We start from the raw sequence: 13,233 nt of genomic DNA, 5'->3' as shown, positions 1-13,233 counted from the left end.
ACATAATATTTTTTTCCCGTTAATCTAGGCGTTGAACACTTTAAAAACATAAATTATCAGAAAAGTATAGACTAGGCTGTTTATAACAATGCTCAAAATATCATCCTACTAAAGATTACCAATCCAAACAGGAAGTTCTTAAAGAATACAAAAATCCATATCAAGGTTGTTGCTCCAATACGCGTATAATGTTCAGTGTGCGTGCCATACATGTATCCAACACGTCTAAGGGACTGTGGAGTATGGATGGATCTTCTATGCCCATACAATGTTTTTCTCTTGTATGTTCATGTACAAGGAGTATGCATGCATTTGGATTTCGGGTGCATATCTGTGCGCTTTTTACTTTGAATAGAAGGTCGATGCACGACGCAACAGAACAAGTGCCGGTTTTGTACTTAGGATTTCGCATAATTATAATTATGATACCATGTTAGACAATTATCAGACTCCAAATACTTAAAACTGTTAACAAATGAGACATCAGTGCGTATCAAACTAATATGTATAATGTATGATGTGTGATTTTATAGTGTTATTTTACTAGTAAATAGCGAGTTAGTAACCATGAATTTTTTGTAGAGTATCATTTCCATCGACAATTATTTGTAGTCTCCATAAAAACACCTCTTCCTTCTTTATTTCTTAGAAGGCATCTCTAAAATCTCTTAAGATTTGAAGCCCACCAGAACTTCTGTTTAGATGCTTGAAGCCCAACTCCACTTACATGGGCTTAACTAAATCCAGCCCAAGGTACTGTTTCCGGGCCTATTCCCAGTGGACTGCATACGGATAAGATTGCTATCCAAAAGCCCAATCGTCCAAATGTCGGTCTTTTCTCCCCGTAGCGTATAAATAGTTCTCGGCGGTCGTCGTCCATCGTCAGCCCCCGCTCGCATTTCCACAGTACCCAAATTTCGCACCACAAACCTGAGAGAGTCCGGTCCAATCCAATCCAGATGGGCAATTCGTGCTGCTGCTGCTGCACCTGGGTAGACCAAGCGACAATAGGCGTCTTGGAGAGGTGGGGCCGGTTCGAGAGGCTCGCCGAACCCGGTTTCCACCTCCTGAACCCGTTGGCCGGTCAATGGGTCGCCGGTATCCTCTCCACCAGGATCGCCTCCCTCGACGTCCGCATCGAGACCAAAACCAAGGTGATTTGATCATCCCTGCTCGAAATTCATACTGCAAAAGCAAGAATTTGGAGTAAATTGTGAATTTTTGTTGGTGTTTGGATTGAAATTTTTTTGTGTAATTTTGGGCAGGATAATGTGTTCGTGCAATTGGTGTGCTCGATACAATACAGGGTAGTGAGAGAGAACGCCGATGATGCGTTTTATGAGCTGCAAAACCCCAAAGAGCAGATTCAAGCTTATGTCTTTGATGGTAATTTTACTATATTGGTTAATTGGGGTTTCAATTTTTACGCGGCGCGAATAATTGAATTGAATTAAATTGAATTGGTGTGCGTAGTGGTTAGGGCTCTGGTGCCGAGAATGACGTTGGACGAGCTGTTTGAGCAGAAGGGTGAGGTTGCGAAAGCGGTGTTGGAGGAACTTGAGAAGGTAAAATTTAAAATGATGAGATGAAATGTTTACTGTATTCGTGATCGTTTTGCGGTGGAATGCATGATTGTTACTATTTTATCGTATCAATGCTTTGAATTGAATGAGTTTGAGTTCAATTGGATTGTTGTGATTGCTTCTCACCCGTTTGTTTTGAGCAAAATTTTGTTCTTTATTGTTATGTTTCGTTCTCTCAGAAACTTGTTATGCAAGAAATGTTTTGTTTTACATGATTTCTTACGTTGTATGCTGAAATTTCTGATCAGGTTATGAGAGAATATGGTTACAGCATAGAGCACATACTGATGGTTGACATTATACCTGATGCCTCTGTCCGCAAGGCAATGAACGAAATCAATGCAGGTCATTGTCTTTGATTTTTCTTTCCCTGATTTTACTCATGGACATAGTTTCTGCTTGTATGTGTGGTAGGAAGACACATGTTTTGGGAGTTAGTATATTGTAGGACTGGAAGTTTTGGTTAGCCCCAGGTTTTGAGAACAAACATTTTGGAATGGTTATGTGCTATGGTTTACTCAGTTGCGTCTCTTCGATTTTTGCACAGAAGTGTATGATACTCGTGACATTCTGACAAGATATTCTTATGACATATCTGGCCTCAAAATGTTTAGATTCTGCTGTTTATGTTAAGCTGTAATTAAATTTGAGTTTGCTTCATGAAATTACTTTATATGTTGGAGCTCACAAACGTTGCTTTTGTTAACTTTTGGAACATTATTTGCCTAGACTCAAGGTCTTCTTAGAAGCTCAACTTTTTTGTTTTATGTTCTTGGTTAATGTTGAATTGTGCGCACTGGTCAGTATTTGCAGTTTTAATATATGGTAATGGCTTGTAATTAAACGCTTATTCTTGTTTATATACTGAAAAATGGAGCATCTGTACTGCAGCTCAAAGGCTCCAGCTTGCCAATGTATACAAGGGAGAAGCAGAGAAGGTGCTTCAAGTGAAAAGGGCAGAAGCTGAAGCAGAGGCCAAGTACCTTGGCGGAGTTGGTGTTGCCAGGCAGAGGCAGGCAATCACCGATGGATTAAGAGAGAACATCTTGAATTTCTCAGGCAAGGTGGAAGGCACCTCGTCAAAGGAGGTAATGGATATGATCATGATCACACAGTACTTTGACACGATGAAAGACCTTGGGAACTCATCGAAAAACACTACAGTTTTTCTACCCCATGGTCCGGGTCACATTAGGGACATCGGTGATCAAATACGCAACGGCCTAATGGAGGCATCTAGTGCTCAGCTAAATGCCGAGTAAATATGACCTTTTGGTCACGAACGGGTTAAGGTTGTTACATAAGACATAGTTTATAACTTTATGTAATCCGATCGGCTTCGTTTAATTTTGTTTGCATTTCTTTTGGAATGAAGATCATGGTATTCTTACACCATGACGATGATGTGTATATATAAAGAAATCGTAATGCAGCCCGATATATGTATAGTTCTAAATGAAGTATTTATTTTGAATAAATCGTATTTTTTTTGTTCTAAGTTTTTGAGTTCCGGCATGTTTTATTATGTGTCGCGAGTTAACAAAGTGGTTCCACCTGTTTAAAATAAGGCACATGGAACAAGAGTCCATTGTATTCTAGACTAGTTCATTTGATTGGGTTGGGCCTCAAGTAGCACCGAAAGGCCCAAATCGAATATTTGTCATGAATTTGTTTTTTGTTTTTTTTTTTTTTTGAGATATATATGATAAATTAGTTAGTGTGATTCTCAAATGTCACGTGGCGTTGCGGCGTTATGAATCCATGTGTTATAATATGTTGGACAATATTGATATATTATAGGTTATTATCGTACTTATAATGCGTGTAATAGCATAAATCAATTGGTATCATTACTTAACAGCGTGACGATTTTGCTGAAGCTCTCGTGACGTAGGAGCACAGAGGTGGCATAATTATCTTTTGTTCATCTTCAGGACTATGCTTATACCATGTCGATGATATACACAAAATTCAAAGATGGAATTGTGTAGGACAAATGGGTGGCATACTAGCATTCCAATACGACCGCCCTAGTCTAGCTTGTAGACCTAACTCGACCTAAAACGTTTATTCGGCTCCACACAACTGTTGTGTCGTAGGCAGGCCATAAGCAAAGAAAAAGTAAACCTAAAGTTTATTACTTAATCAACCTACTAATTATAAAAGTGAATATTTTTGCTCATCACTATCATTTCATGCTGATATTCACAATCCAATTTATCACTTTTAAATACGTTTAAATTTATTGTATTTGTGTAGCAAATAAACCCAAATCTCAAAAATTAAATTCATCAAACATCGAAACATAAAGTAGTGAACAATACTATGATTTAAAGACGGTGAGCAAAAATACACTTATTATAAAAAGCGTTAGGGTTAAACGTGGAGCAATTAGTAAAACCCTTTTGCCCAAAAAATAAAGTAGAATAATACGTTTAGGTGGCCAACTTTGAGTGGTACAGAGATGTAATCATAAAATTATAGGGAATATTTAGAGGAGGATTTTTTGTAATGATAATGTATGATGACTATCAGGGTGAGATTAGATAATTGGAGATATTGATTTGACGGGAGTGCACTTAATTAATTCGTTTTCTTCCTTTTTTGGTATTTACTTAATGACAAGAAATTATAATGACTAAGAGGTGAGATGGATTTTTCAACCTTCTAGGGCTAAACGGGTGGAGTCATTATTTAGTATGCTTGGAATATAATTATGTGGCTTTATTATTTCATTTCTCTCAAGTTATAAATACATGAATTATCACTTAGTAATGCGATTTAGTTATATTTTTTTTCACTTGTAAGTAAGATGTTTTAGGTTTGATTATCGTCAAATGCAAATTTGCACCACATTATTGTTAGTTCATTGTAAGACTAAGCCCACCTCCCTCCCTCTTAATGTAGATGCCCTTTTTTTATATTAATACGCTCTAAAGTGAGACAAATTAACAGTATAATTTACGTTTACCTTACCAAATCAACTTGTGTTTTCAGTACCCATAAAAATCTCTCAAAAGAAGCGAGAATCTTAGTTGTATTAATTGGGAAGTAAAAAGTGACCAATGTCAAAGAGATACAGAACTAGTTCTTGGTATGATTTATATTTTATTTGATGTTGGTTTGAACACCAACTTGTGTTTAGATTTTGGTTTTTCAAACAAGAAGAAAGAAAAAAAAAAAAGTTTTCATTAAAATTATTTTTCCAATTTAGCCACTTGGTAGGAAAAACCTACTTACTAGAGAGATGCCATTTGTAACAAAGTCAAATAAAAAATTGCACAAATTAGCAATTTTTATTTTTGAGTGCTAGTATCAGTTGTTCACAGGCACGTGAGTGATTGTGAGTTGTTAATGCGTGAAATTTGATTTGCACACATCAACGATTCACAATCACATGATACTCGTCCTGCTACGCTCCAACAACTCATTGGCTCAAAGTCACCCGAAGGTAAGGTACGGTTTGGTGTTTTTCTCTACAATTGGCTACTCTAATAAAGTGTATAGGCAAGTCATTACAATCAAAACTCAAGGACCACAACTTTTAGGTGTGGGGTTAGTGGTTAGAGATACTAAAACTTTGTGAAAGAAATTGATTTGAGTACTATCTTTATCATTATAACACATCATACATATGGTTGAAGTTCATGTGAACGAAATCATAGAAAGACAGACACTTTAGAATACAAAAAAGAAAAAATAGCCTTATTAATTGAATTGCCCCTTGAAATTACCATTTAATCTCAATTTATCTTTGAAATTAGTTTTGTCTCATGAAACTGCCATTTTCAACTCTTTTGGTCTTATTTCACCTTATTTTGTTAAAGAAACGCTAAATTCTAACCTAGTAATTCATTAAATTCCTTTGTCTTTTGTCGTGAATTCTAATTTGTTTCGCCAAGAAGATCAGTCGATTGAACTAAAAAGCATGATGGATGCAACACAAAGAGGTGTGTAAAAATGAAATATTCAAAATACCCTTGCATTTAACGTTTCTTCAACAAAATGAGGTCAATTGAGACTAAAAGAGTTGAAATGACAGTTTCAAAATGCAAAGTGAAACAAAATCAATTTCAAAAAATAAATTGAAACTAAATGACAGTTATATGAACAATTAAATTTAAAAAAAAAAAAAAAAAAAAAAAAAACACACACACACACACCAAAGCAGGTGGTACAGATATGTAATTCAATTCCCTACCCCACCATCAGATACCCAATTTAACCTTTATTTTTACCAAGCATGTGCAAAAGAGTAGTTGGATTAAAAAATGATGTATTTCTGCATAAATCCATATCTAATCATTAATTATATATTATCATGACCAGTTTTTCACTTTTCTATGTGGAACTTTCTCAATTATTGGTGGAACAACAGTATGGAATACAAAGAAATAATGTTTCCATTTTCCCTCATAAAACTAAAGTCACCAAAAAAAAAAAAGGCCACAGGCAATAAATACATACCAAAATTCATTTCATATCATATCATATCAATTTTACATAATTTTTTCAAGTATTTACATTCATTTGGTGTCGACATATTTAATCATCTAACTACTTAAATCGAGTGATCAAGGAATGATCAAATACATATCGGCTCTAAATGTCTGTAGGTACTCACGAAAAATGGTGGACATGGGGTTTCAAAATTCAAACACAATCAAGAAGAAAAAGAGGGAGGGGGAGAGATGATATAAAGGGAAGAAAGCTAATTATGGAGGAGCATTTGAAAGTGTGAAGATTCTTGTAGAAAAAGAGTGTTGTCCTATACTAATCATCATATCTACTTTCCCTTTAACAAGGACTTGAGTGGAGAGTGAACAAATGAATTCATTCCTCCTATCCATACAAGGGTTAAAAAAAGGCTTAGGCTTTCCCCTTTCCCTCCTGGTTGGTGAGCAGTCAGTACTTTGCCTCCCTTTGCCGACAGGAACCTCTGTGCCTTCACCAAATTCAGTAGCAAATGAAATCAAAGGTAGAAAGAGAGTAACAACATTTTACTCCCCCACTCACTACACTTAATTAAAAAGAGTTTTCTAGCCGAAATGGTCTTTTGAGATTAACATAAAACTTTTCAGTTTGGTCTTGAATTTAAAATTAGTAGAACTTGTTCTTGAGTTTGTACACCGTTAATTATTTTGGTTATTTCGTGAACAATCTTCATTAAATATAGAGAAAATTACAAAAATACCCTCAAATTTTGTCAAATCATTTTGGCCTATTTTATTAAATTGAGGGTATGTTTGTCATTTTCTCCTTGTTTAAAGGGGATTTTTTACTTAATGATCAAAATGATTGATGGTGGACAAACTGAAGGATCAGTTCTACCGATTTTAAATCTAGAGGACCAAAGTGAGAAGTTATGTTAATTCCCGATACCATTTTAGCTAAAAATGCCATTAAAAAGTGAAAACTTTCATTGATCGCAAGAGAAGTTTGATACAACTGTTTGACTAGGCAATTCTCACACCTGACAGAAATTCACGCTTTTGTGAGAGGTGACCTGCAGATGACATAATCAGGCACCTCTACCCCAAGTTTTTTACTTCGTTCACGTACCCACTTGGTATTTTCAGAGTGTACTGCTCAGTCGAGTTACTACATTGGGTTTCTAATTTCTAGGTCAAGAGGATGTTACGATTGGTATGGTTTATTCTAAACTCAACAAAGTACGATTTGAAGGTGCACCAGAAAGCGTAATAATTCTCCAAAACATGGAAGTTGGAATACTAGACACTAAAACCATGTCCAACTCAACTAATGACTTCATATGCCACTTTTGCCAGTGTTTTTCTGTTTCTTGGTCCCATTTTTCGTACTGTATCATTCGTGCAACAATACTTAACGGAAAAACGAGAATTAAATTTGAATGTATCACCTGCTCAAGCCACGAACCGAGTTTCCTGAAGAATCATATATACAGTGAATACCACGTACATGTTCTCCCATCTTAAAGCGATCGCCACAAGGCTACGGTCTTTCTAGCCAGTTAAACCACTAATGAAATCCATTGATGCGTGACGCACAACCAGTTTTAGTTCTCAACCTGCACAAAGAAAGGACCACATACATGTTCTCCCATCTTAAAGCGATCGCCACAAGGCTAAGGTCTTTCTAGCCAGTTAAACCACTAATGAAATCTATTGATGCGTGACACATAAACCCGTTTTAGTTCTCAGCCTGCACAAAGAAAGGTGTTGCACATAGGTTAGCTAGTGTAAATCCTCAAGTGTACTCAAGAATTTTTTAAAAGGTTGGGAATTTATGGTAAAACGTTGGCCCGAGGTGGAGCCAATGTTGAAAGGGGGCTGGAGATTGAGTACGTGAATAACAAGTAAAAGAAACACCAACCTATTACTTATAGTCAACATTAGTAGCCGAAATTACATGCAGATTTGGTTCAAGTTCGTTGCAATATCCCTTTCGGTCATATTATGCACATCCTCTTGGAGACAACCCTCCTTGCTTCCATTTTGCTCAACACTTTTTAGTAATCATGGCAGGCCTATCAGATAACTGTGCAGACCGTAAATCTTCATCGTTGAAAAACGAAGTTAGTAAGGGCCCAGTTGGAGACTAAAAATGTCACAAGATATAGAATGTTTAAAGCACAAGTTATCAAAGATGATGAGAAGTAATCTTGAGTTAAAAATTTAAAACATATCAATAAACACAAAAATAGAGAGAAAGAAAGATAAGAGACACACAGACATACAGCGAGAGATCGAGAGAGAGGAATGATGGGAAATAAGACCCCTTGTACCTTCCTTTTCGTTGACCATGACAGCTAAAGCACTGAAATGGACTTCCACTTCGCATGGTGGGGGATCTTCAATTTCAGAAACTGATATACCGGCAGATATGCCTAGTTCAATCAGTGAGAAGTGCGTCTTCGGTTACAAAGATTCGCTCTTGTGTTCTCACGAGGTTTGACCCATGCGACGACTCAAGCCTGGTTTACCATCCACCCAACCAGTTCAAGAAAACCCTGTCCTGCAGCAGAAAGAAAGTGTCAAACATTTCAAACAAATGCCATTTTAGTTTCCTTCGGTGATTTCGTTTCTCAAGAAAATATTACAAGTTCTATGCTTAAATTAGGGTGTACCACCACTCGTTCCAAACATTAAGCTTTGCCACATTTCATCAAAGGTCCGAACAGGTGTTCCATAAATTGCAAAAAACAAAAAAACCGGAGTCCTTCGTACGGTAGTTATACATTTCAGGTTATAGGAAAAACACAAACAGAATAAGTTAAATGGGCAAAAGAGAAAAAACTAGATATGAGCTGTACTCAGATTGTGAATTGAAAACAACTAGAAAAGTCCTGTACAAGAAATCAAATCATGACAAGATACTGAGGCCATGCAGTGCTAATTTGAACAGGTTGTATAACAACATAGTCAATCTTGGTCATTAGCATCGATCCTATGTGTTAAATGTATGCGTACATGACTACATGTGAAAGTTATCTGATTCCGAGATCTTAGGACACCAGAAGTGGAACTGCCTGCATATCAACTTGTCTAAACAGTATGGTGTTCAGCATGGCACAACACACTTAGCATAGAAGCCAATACTAACTGAGAGTGTGACTGCATATTCAACAGATATAAAATGCCCTACGGATATCTTGTCCAATAAGAAGTGGCACATTGTCTTCCTATTTGCTTAGAATTACAGAAAATTAGCAGTGGTATGCATGTAAGTTTCATGACAGGTACTTCAACCAGAGCAGTTAGACTTTGGGTCCACCCGATTGTTAAGTTGAACTCAGGTGATGAAAAATAACATATACAGAAATATAAGTTTTGAGGAACAGAAAAGGCTAGATGTAATGAGCCATCATGTGGCCAAAATTGGTTTGGTATTCATCTTTAATTGATTCAGAACGTTATTCCTCACGGTAGCTCTAGTCCACGTTACCACTGCAGCATCTAGGCACCACTTTAACAATGGAGATCCTATTTTGGTGTTCTACTAAAGACTCATATTCTTCTACCTCTTCTTTCCTCTTCTGAGACAATCTAACATGTCACTTTTCAATTTGTTTTCATGTCATTATGTTGGGCATTGAGCATGCTTAAACGCTAATACCACTATAAGCATCATTACTGCAGAAAAATAGCCCAAAATAATGGAAATGTAAATTTTTCACCAGTCATATGGCCACCAATTCATTATATTTTAGTTAAGAGCTGAACTTAGTGCAATGAAATGGAAGAAGATGTTACATAGGAGGACTTATCCAAATCAAATATCTCATACACAAGAAGAAAACAACAATCAATAACTGATATCAACAACGGAAACATGATAAACGCAGTTTTTTTTAATATAATGAAGAGAAATTGGATTTTGGAGGACACCGTATTAAACGTAAAGAAACATAAATCTCAAATTACTCTTGAAAGATGTTACAATTTATATTCAATCATCTTCCTGGACCACTTTTATGATTATAAAGATCAAAGGGCTTCTTCTTTACAACGTACAAACAGAAGAAACTCACAATCATTTTTTGGCAAGAGATTGACTATTTCATTAGAATCATGAAGATATGCCAGTTTCAGTAATACAATGTTCAAAATTCCTTCACATTAACCTTCCCTTCCAGCAATAACACTGAAATCTTTTAACTACATGTGAAGTATAACTAGAAGAGAAAACAAAAAGAGAGGAAAGAATTCAATAAATCCTAGAGTTACAGAATCCTAGAGGAGTCAAAAAGAAAAACATTACACTGTGGGTGCACCGGAAAAGACCTCAGTCAGCATGTCATCCTCAATGTCTGCAGTCCCAAACAGCTCTGCTTCCTTTTCTTCCTCACTAGAAAGATCCCTTCTCTCAAGTTTGGCATGAGCTGCAATAAATATCATCTTCTGCACCTTTTCCAGGCCTACCCTTGAGTGCCTATGTACACGAATCCATTTCATGAAAGACCAATTGCACTTAAATCCACATGAGGTTGCATGGAGGAAGATAAGTCGCACTGCAACCCTCCCCAATGTCTTTAACTCACTTAGACAAGTTTCCCACACAAGTCTGCTGCTCTGCGGGTTTGCCATTTTCATCTTTCCAGTTACAGGATCTCGCTGTTTAACCTGAACTGCCTGAGCATACAGCGGGTCCATTCCTTCTGTTCTCCATTTCATGAGCTCCATCAATGCAACATGAGCTTCTTCCCTGGAAACCAACCTCGTAATGAGCTTATCTACATCCTTCTCCTGCTCGTGCGTCAAGCACTTGAATGGTGGAAGATACTTTCCACTAGTGTCCCTCATCAAGTATATCGGGTCAAGTATAAATGCAGCCGACCATGCTGGGTGGTAGTTCTTTCTGAATCGTTTTTCAACTATTTTCTCAACAGGACCTTCAACAATGTTGAATTTGGCACACCAATCCTTTACTTTTGTTCTCAATTCTTCCCAAAGGGGCAGGCATTGCCCAAGTAATGGCCTCTCAGCCTCAATCTCCTGAGTCGTCCCCCTGATCATCTTAACAAGTGAATAAACCGCCTCTAATTCATTCCAAAAACCTTCAGTTTGAATCATCCCTGCAACTTCCCTTGCAATTGGATCCTCCAGACATATCGCCTTATAGAAATCATCCAAGACAACCATTTGGAGTATGCGGGCACAGCTCAATATATCCTCCAGCATTGCATAGACAGGTGCAAAGTTCTTTGAGGTATCACATTTGGGCGAAGGAATTTGGATCAACCCAGCATATTCAAACTCTTGCATCTTGTACTTCTCGAAAGCCTGCCTAACCTCAGAGGTGCTATCTACAAAATTCGCAACCTTTAAGCAATTTTCAATGACAACCCTGAACAATGGAAGCTCTTTGTTAAAATCCTTAATCAAAGACATGAACCCCTGAAGCTGACAGGAGACGTTCACCATCCAATGGTTCTGAGTCTCCAAATTCCTCAGTGCCTTGGCCTTATACTTGTCCGCAACTATCCCCACGCAACGCTGCACAGCATTCCCACATATACCGGTAACTGAGTCCCACAACACCTCTTCTGCATATTTCGTTGGAACTGACCCGCCAGTAAACACTGCCTTCTGGAAAACACTAATCCCATTCGGAAGATTAACCGTGAACTTAACAACATTCTCCTCCCCACAAGAATCCCTGCTTTTCCACCCATCAGAAGCAACTTGAAAAAACATTGCATCTCTAATCCTAGCTTCAGACTCAGCTTTCACCTCATCAAACTTAGCATCAAGTCGAGCACCCGAAAGCTCGCGCTGCAACAATGCAGGCAAGCCCACCTGGCTAAGGAAAGCCCTGAACTTGGGATGCTCGAGGCTCGAAAACGAGACCGACCCACATGACTCATAGAACCACTCAGACAGTAATTCAAGTGCAGAATCAATCTGCTCCTTACTAAGAGTGGCACCAGGAGAAGCTTTGGGACTCTTAAGTTTCTTCACACTTTTTTCTAACATTGCCAAAGCACCCAAATCCTCCTTCCCACCGGATAACACCAAATGGTGCTGATCTACCCCCGTACTTCTCGCAATCCCAACTGGGTTTGGAGACTGTGAGAAATTATGATCACCGCAGAAGCCGGAAGACTCGATCATAGCTAAAGAATGAACCTGAATCGAAGTAGGACTAGTAAGAGGAGGAGCTTGAGAAATAGGAGAAGGACTAATACCCATTTGCGAGCTCCGCTTTCTGTGATTGTGTGACGAGGGAGACGGCAAGGAAGATATGGGAACCGGCGAAGCCGCCACAGTTGAATTGGGTCTCAAAACAGAGGTAAAATTCGGGCAGGTACCCCGTTTGAGATGCTCCGAGGCGGTTCTGGATGGGTTGGACGCGGAGAAGACGGCGTCGCAGAGGGAGCACTTGAGCTTGACGGCCTTGGGAAGGTTGGAGTTGGGGGCGCGAACGAGAATGGGCTCCAAGTGAGCCCAGTACCAAGCTCCTTTCCCCTTTATGGCCTTTGTTCGAACAGTCACCAGGCTTTCGAATCGCCGGTTGAGGGCCCTAGCGGCTATGTCGTCCGGCGAGAGAGATGGGTCGGTGGGGGTTGAGTTTGTAGAAGCCATTGAAGCAAACGAGTTGAAATTGGGGAGTGTGAGTGACACAGTGAGTGAGTGAAGTGGTCGGCTTTCAGTGAAAGAACCAAGCTTTTTGGTGAGGTTGGTCTCTCACGGAGGTAGGTTCCGGGCATTTAGCCGGAAAGTGAAGGCCGCGGCGAAATGGGATTTGGGTTCGGGTTCGGGTTCGGATTGAAGCGGAGGTCCATTTCCATGGCGATCTTGGGGAGTGAAAAGAGTGAAAAGAGTGGAAAAAAATGGAAGCTTGAAGCTTTTCAATTGAGCTTTAATGGTGGGAGGTTTGTGAAATACTCAAGACTCAGCTGCAAAACTGCTCAACTGCACCTTCATCACACAACAGAAATGAGGGAGTACGGAGACATTCATATAGCGCAGACTCTGCAGACTCTAGAGAGAGAAAGTGAGAGAGTGAAGAAAGAAGGGAGAGAATTTTATTCGACATGATCAAAAAATATAAAGATCTTTTTCTATTTATTCTTCTGACCAACAAATTTTTTTCTATTTTTTTGTTTTTTTATTTCCATTTTTTCTGCTCTGTGAGAATTTTTGTCAATGTCTAAAAGTGCTTGGAA

General features: G+C 38.4%; 2 protein-coding genes across 2 annotated transcripts; one reads left to right on the top strand and one right to left on the bottom strand.

Annotated features, from left to right (window-relative positions):
• The first annotated feature begins 858 nt into the window (after positions 1–858).
• LOC137720727 (hypersensitive-induced response protein 4-like) lies at positions 859–3,081 on the top strand. The gene is made up of 5 exons (XM_068459837.1): positions 859–1,154; positions 1,266–1,386; positions 1,474–1,565; positions 1,832–1,928; positions 2,475–3,081. Exons 1-5 carry the CDS (start codon positions 960–962, stop codon positions 2,843–2,845), a joined length of 876 nt encoding a protein of 291 aa, XP_068315938.1. The 5' UTR covers positions 859–959; the 3' UTR covers positions 2,846–3,081.
• Positions 3,082–7,948: 4,867 nt separating this feature from the next.
• On the bottom strand, positions 7,949–13,085 carry LOC137720804 (uncharacterized). Its single transcript, XM_068459912.1, has 3 exons — positions 10,326–13,085; positions 8,350–8,579; positions 7,949–8,119 (listed from the first exon to the last, which is right to left on the bottom strand). The coding sequence occupies exons 1-2, from the start codon at positions 12,647–12,649 to the stop codon at positions 8,564–8,566; spliced, it is 2,340 nt and encodes a 779-aa protein (XP_068316013.1). The 5' UTR covers positions 12,650–13,085; the 3' UTR covers positions 7,949–8,119; positions 8,350–8,563.
• Positions 13,086–13,233: the final 148 nt, after the last annotated feature.

The sequence above is a fragment of the Pyrus communis genome, chromosome 16 (genome assembly GCF_963583255.1).
Source record: "Pyrus communis chromosome 16, drPyrComm1.1, whole genome shotgun sequence".
In the NCBI taxonomy this organism is placed as follows: domain Eukaryota; kingdom Viridiplantae; phylum Streptophyta; class Magnoliopsida; order Rosales; family Rosaceae; genus Pyrus; species Pyrus communis.
This window is presented reverse-complemented; position numbering and strand designations above follow the sequence as displayed.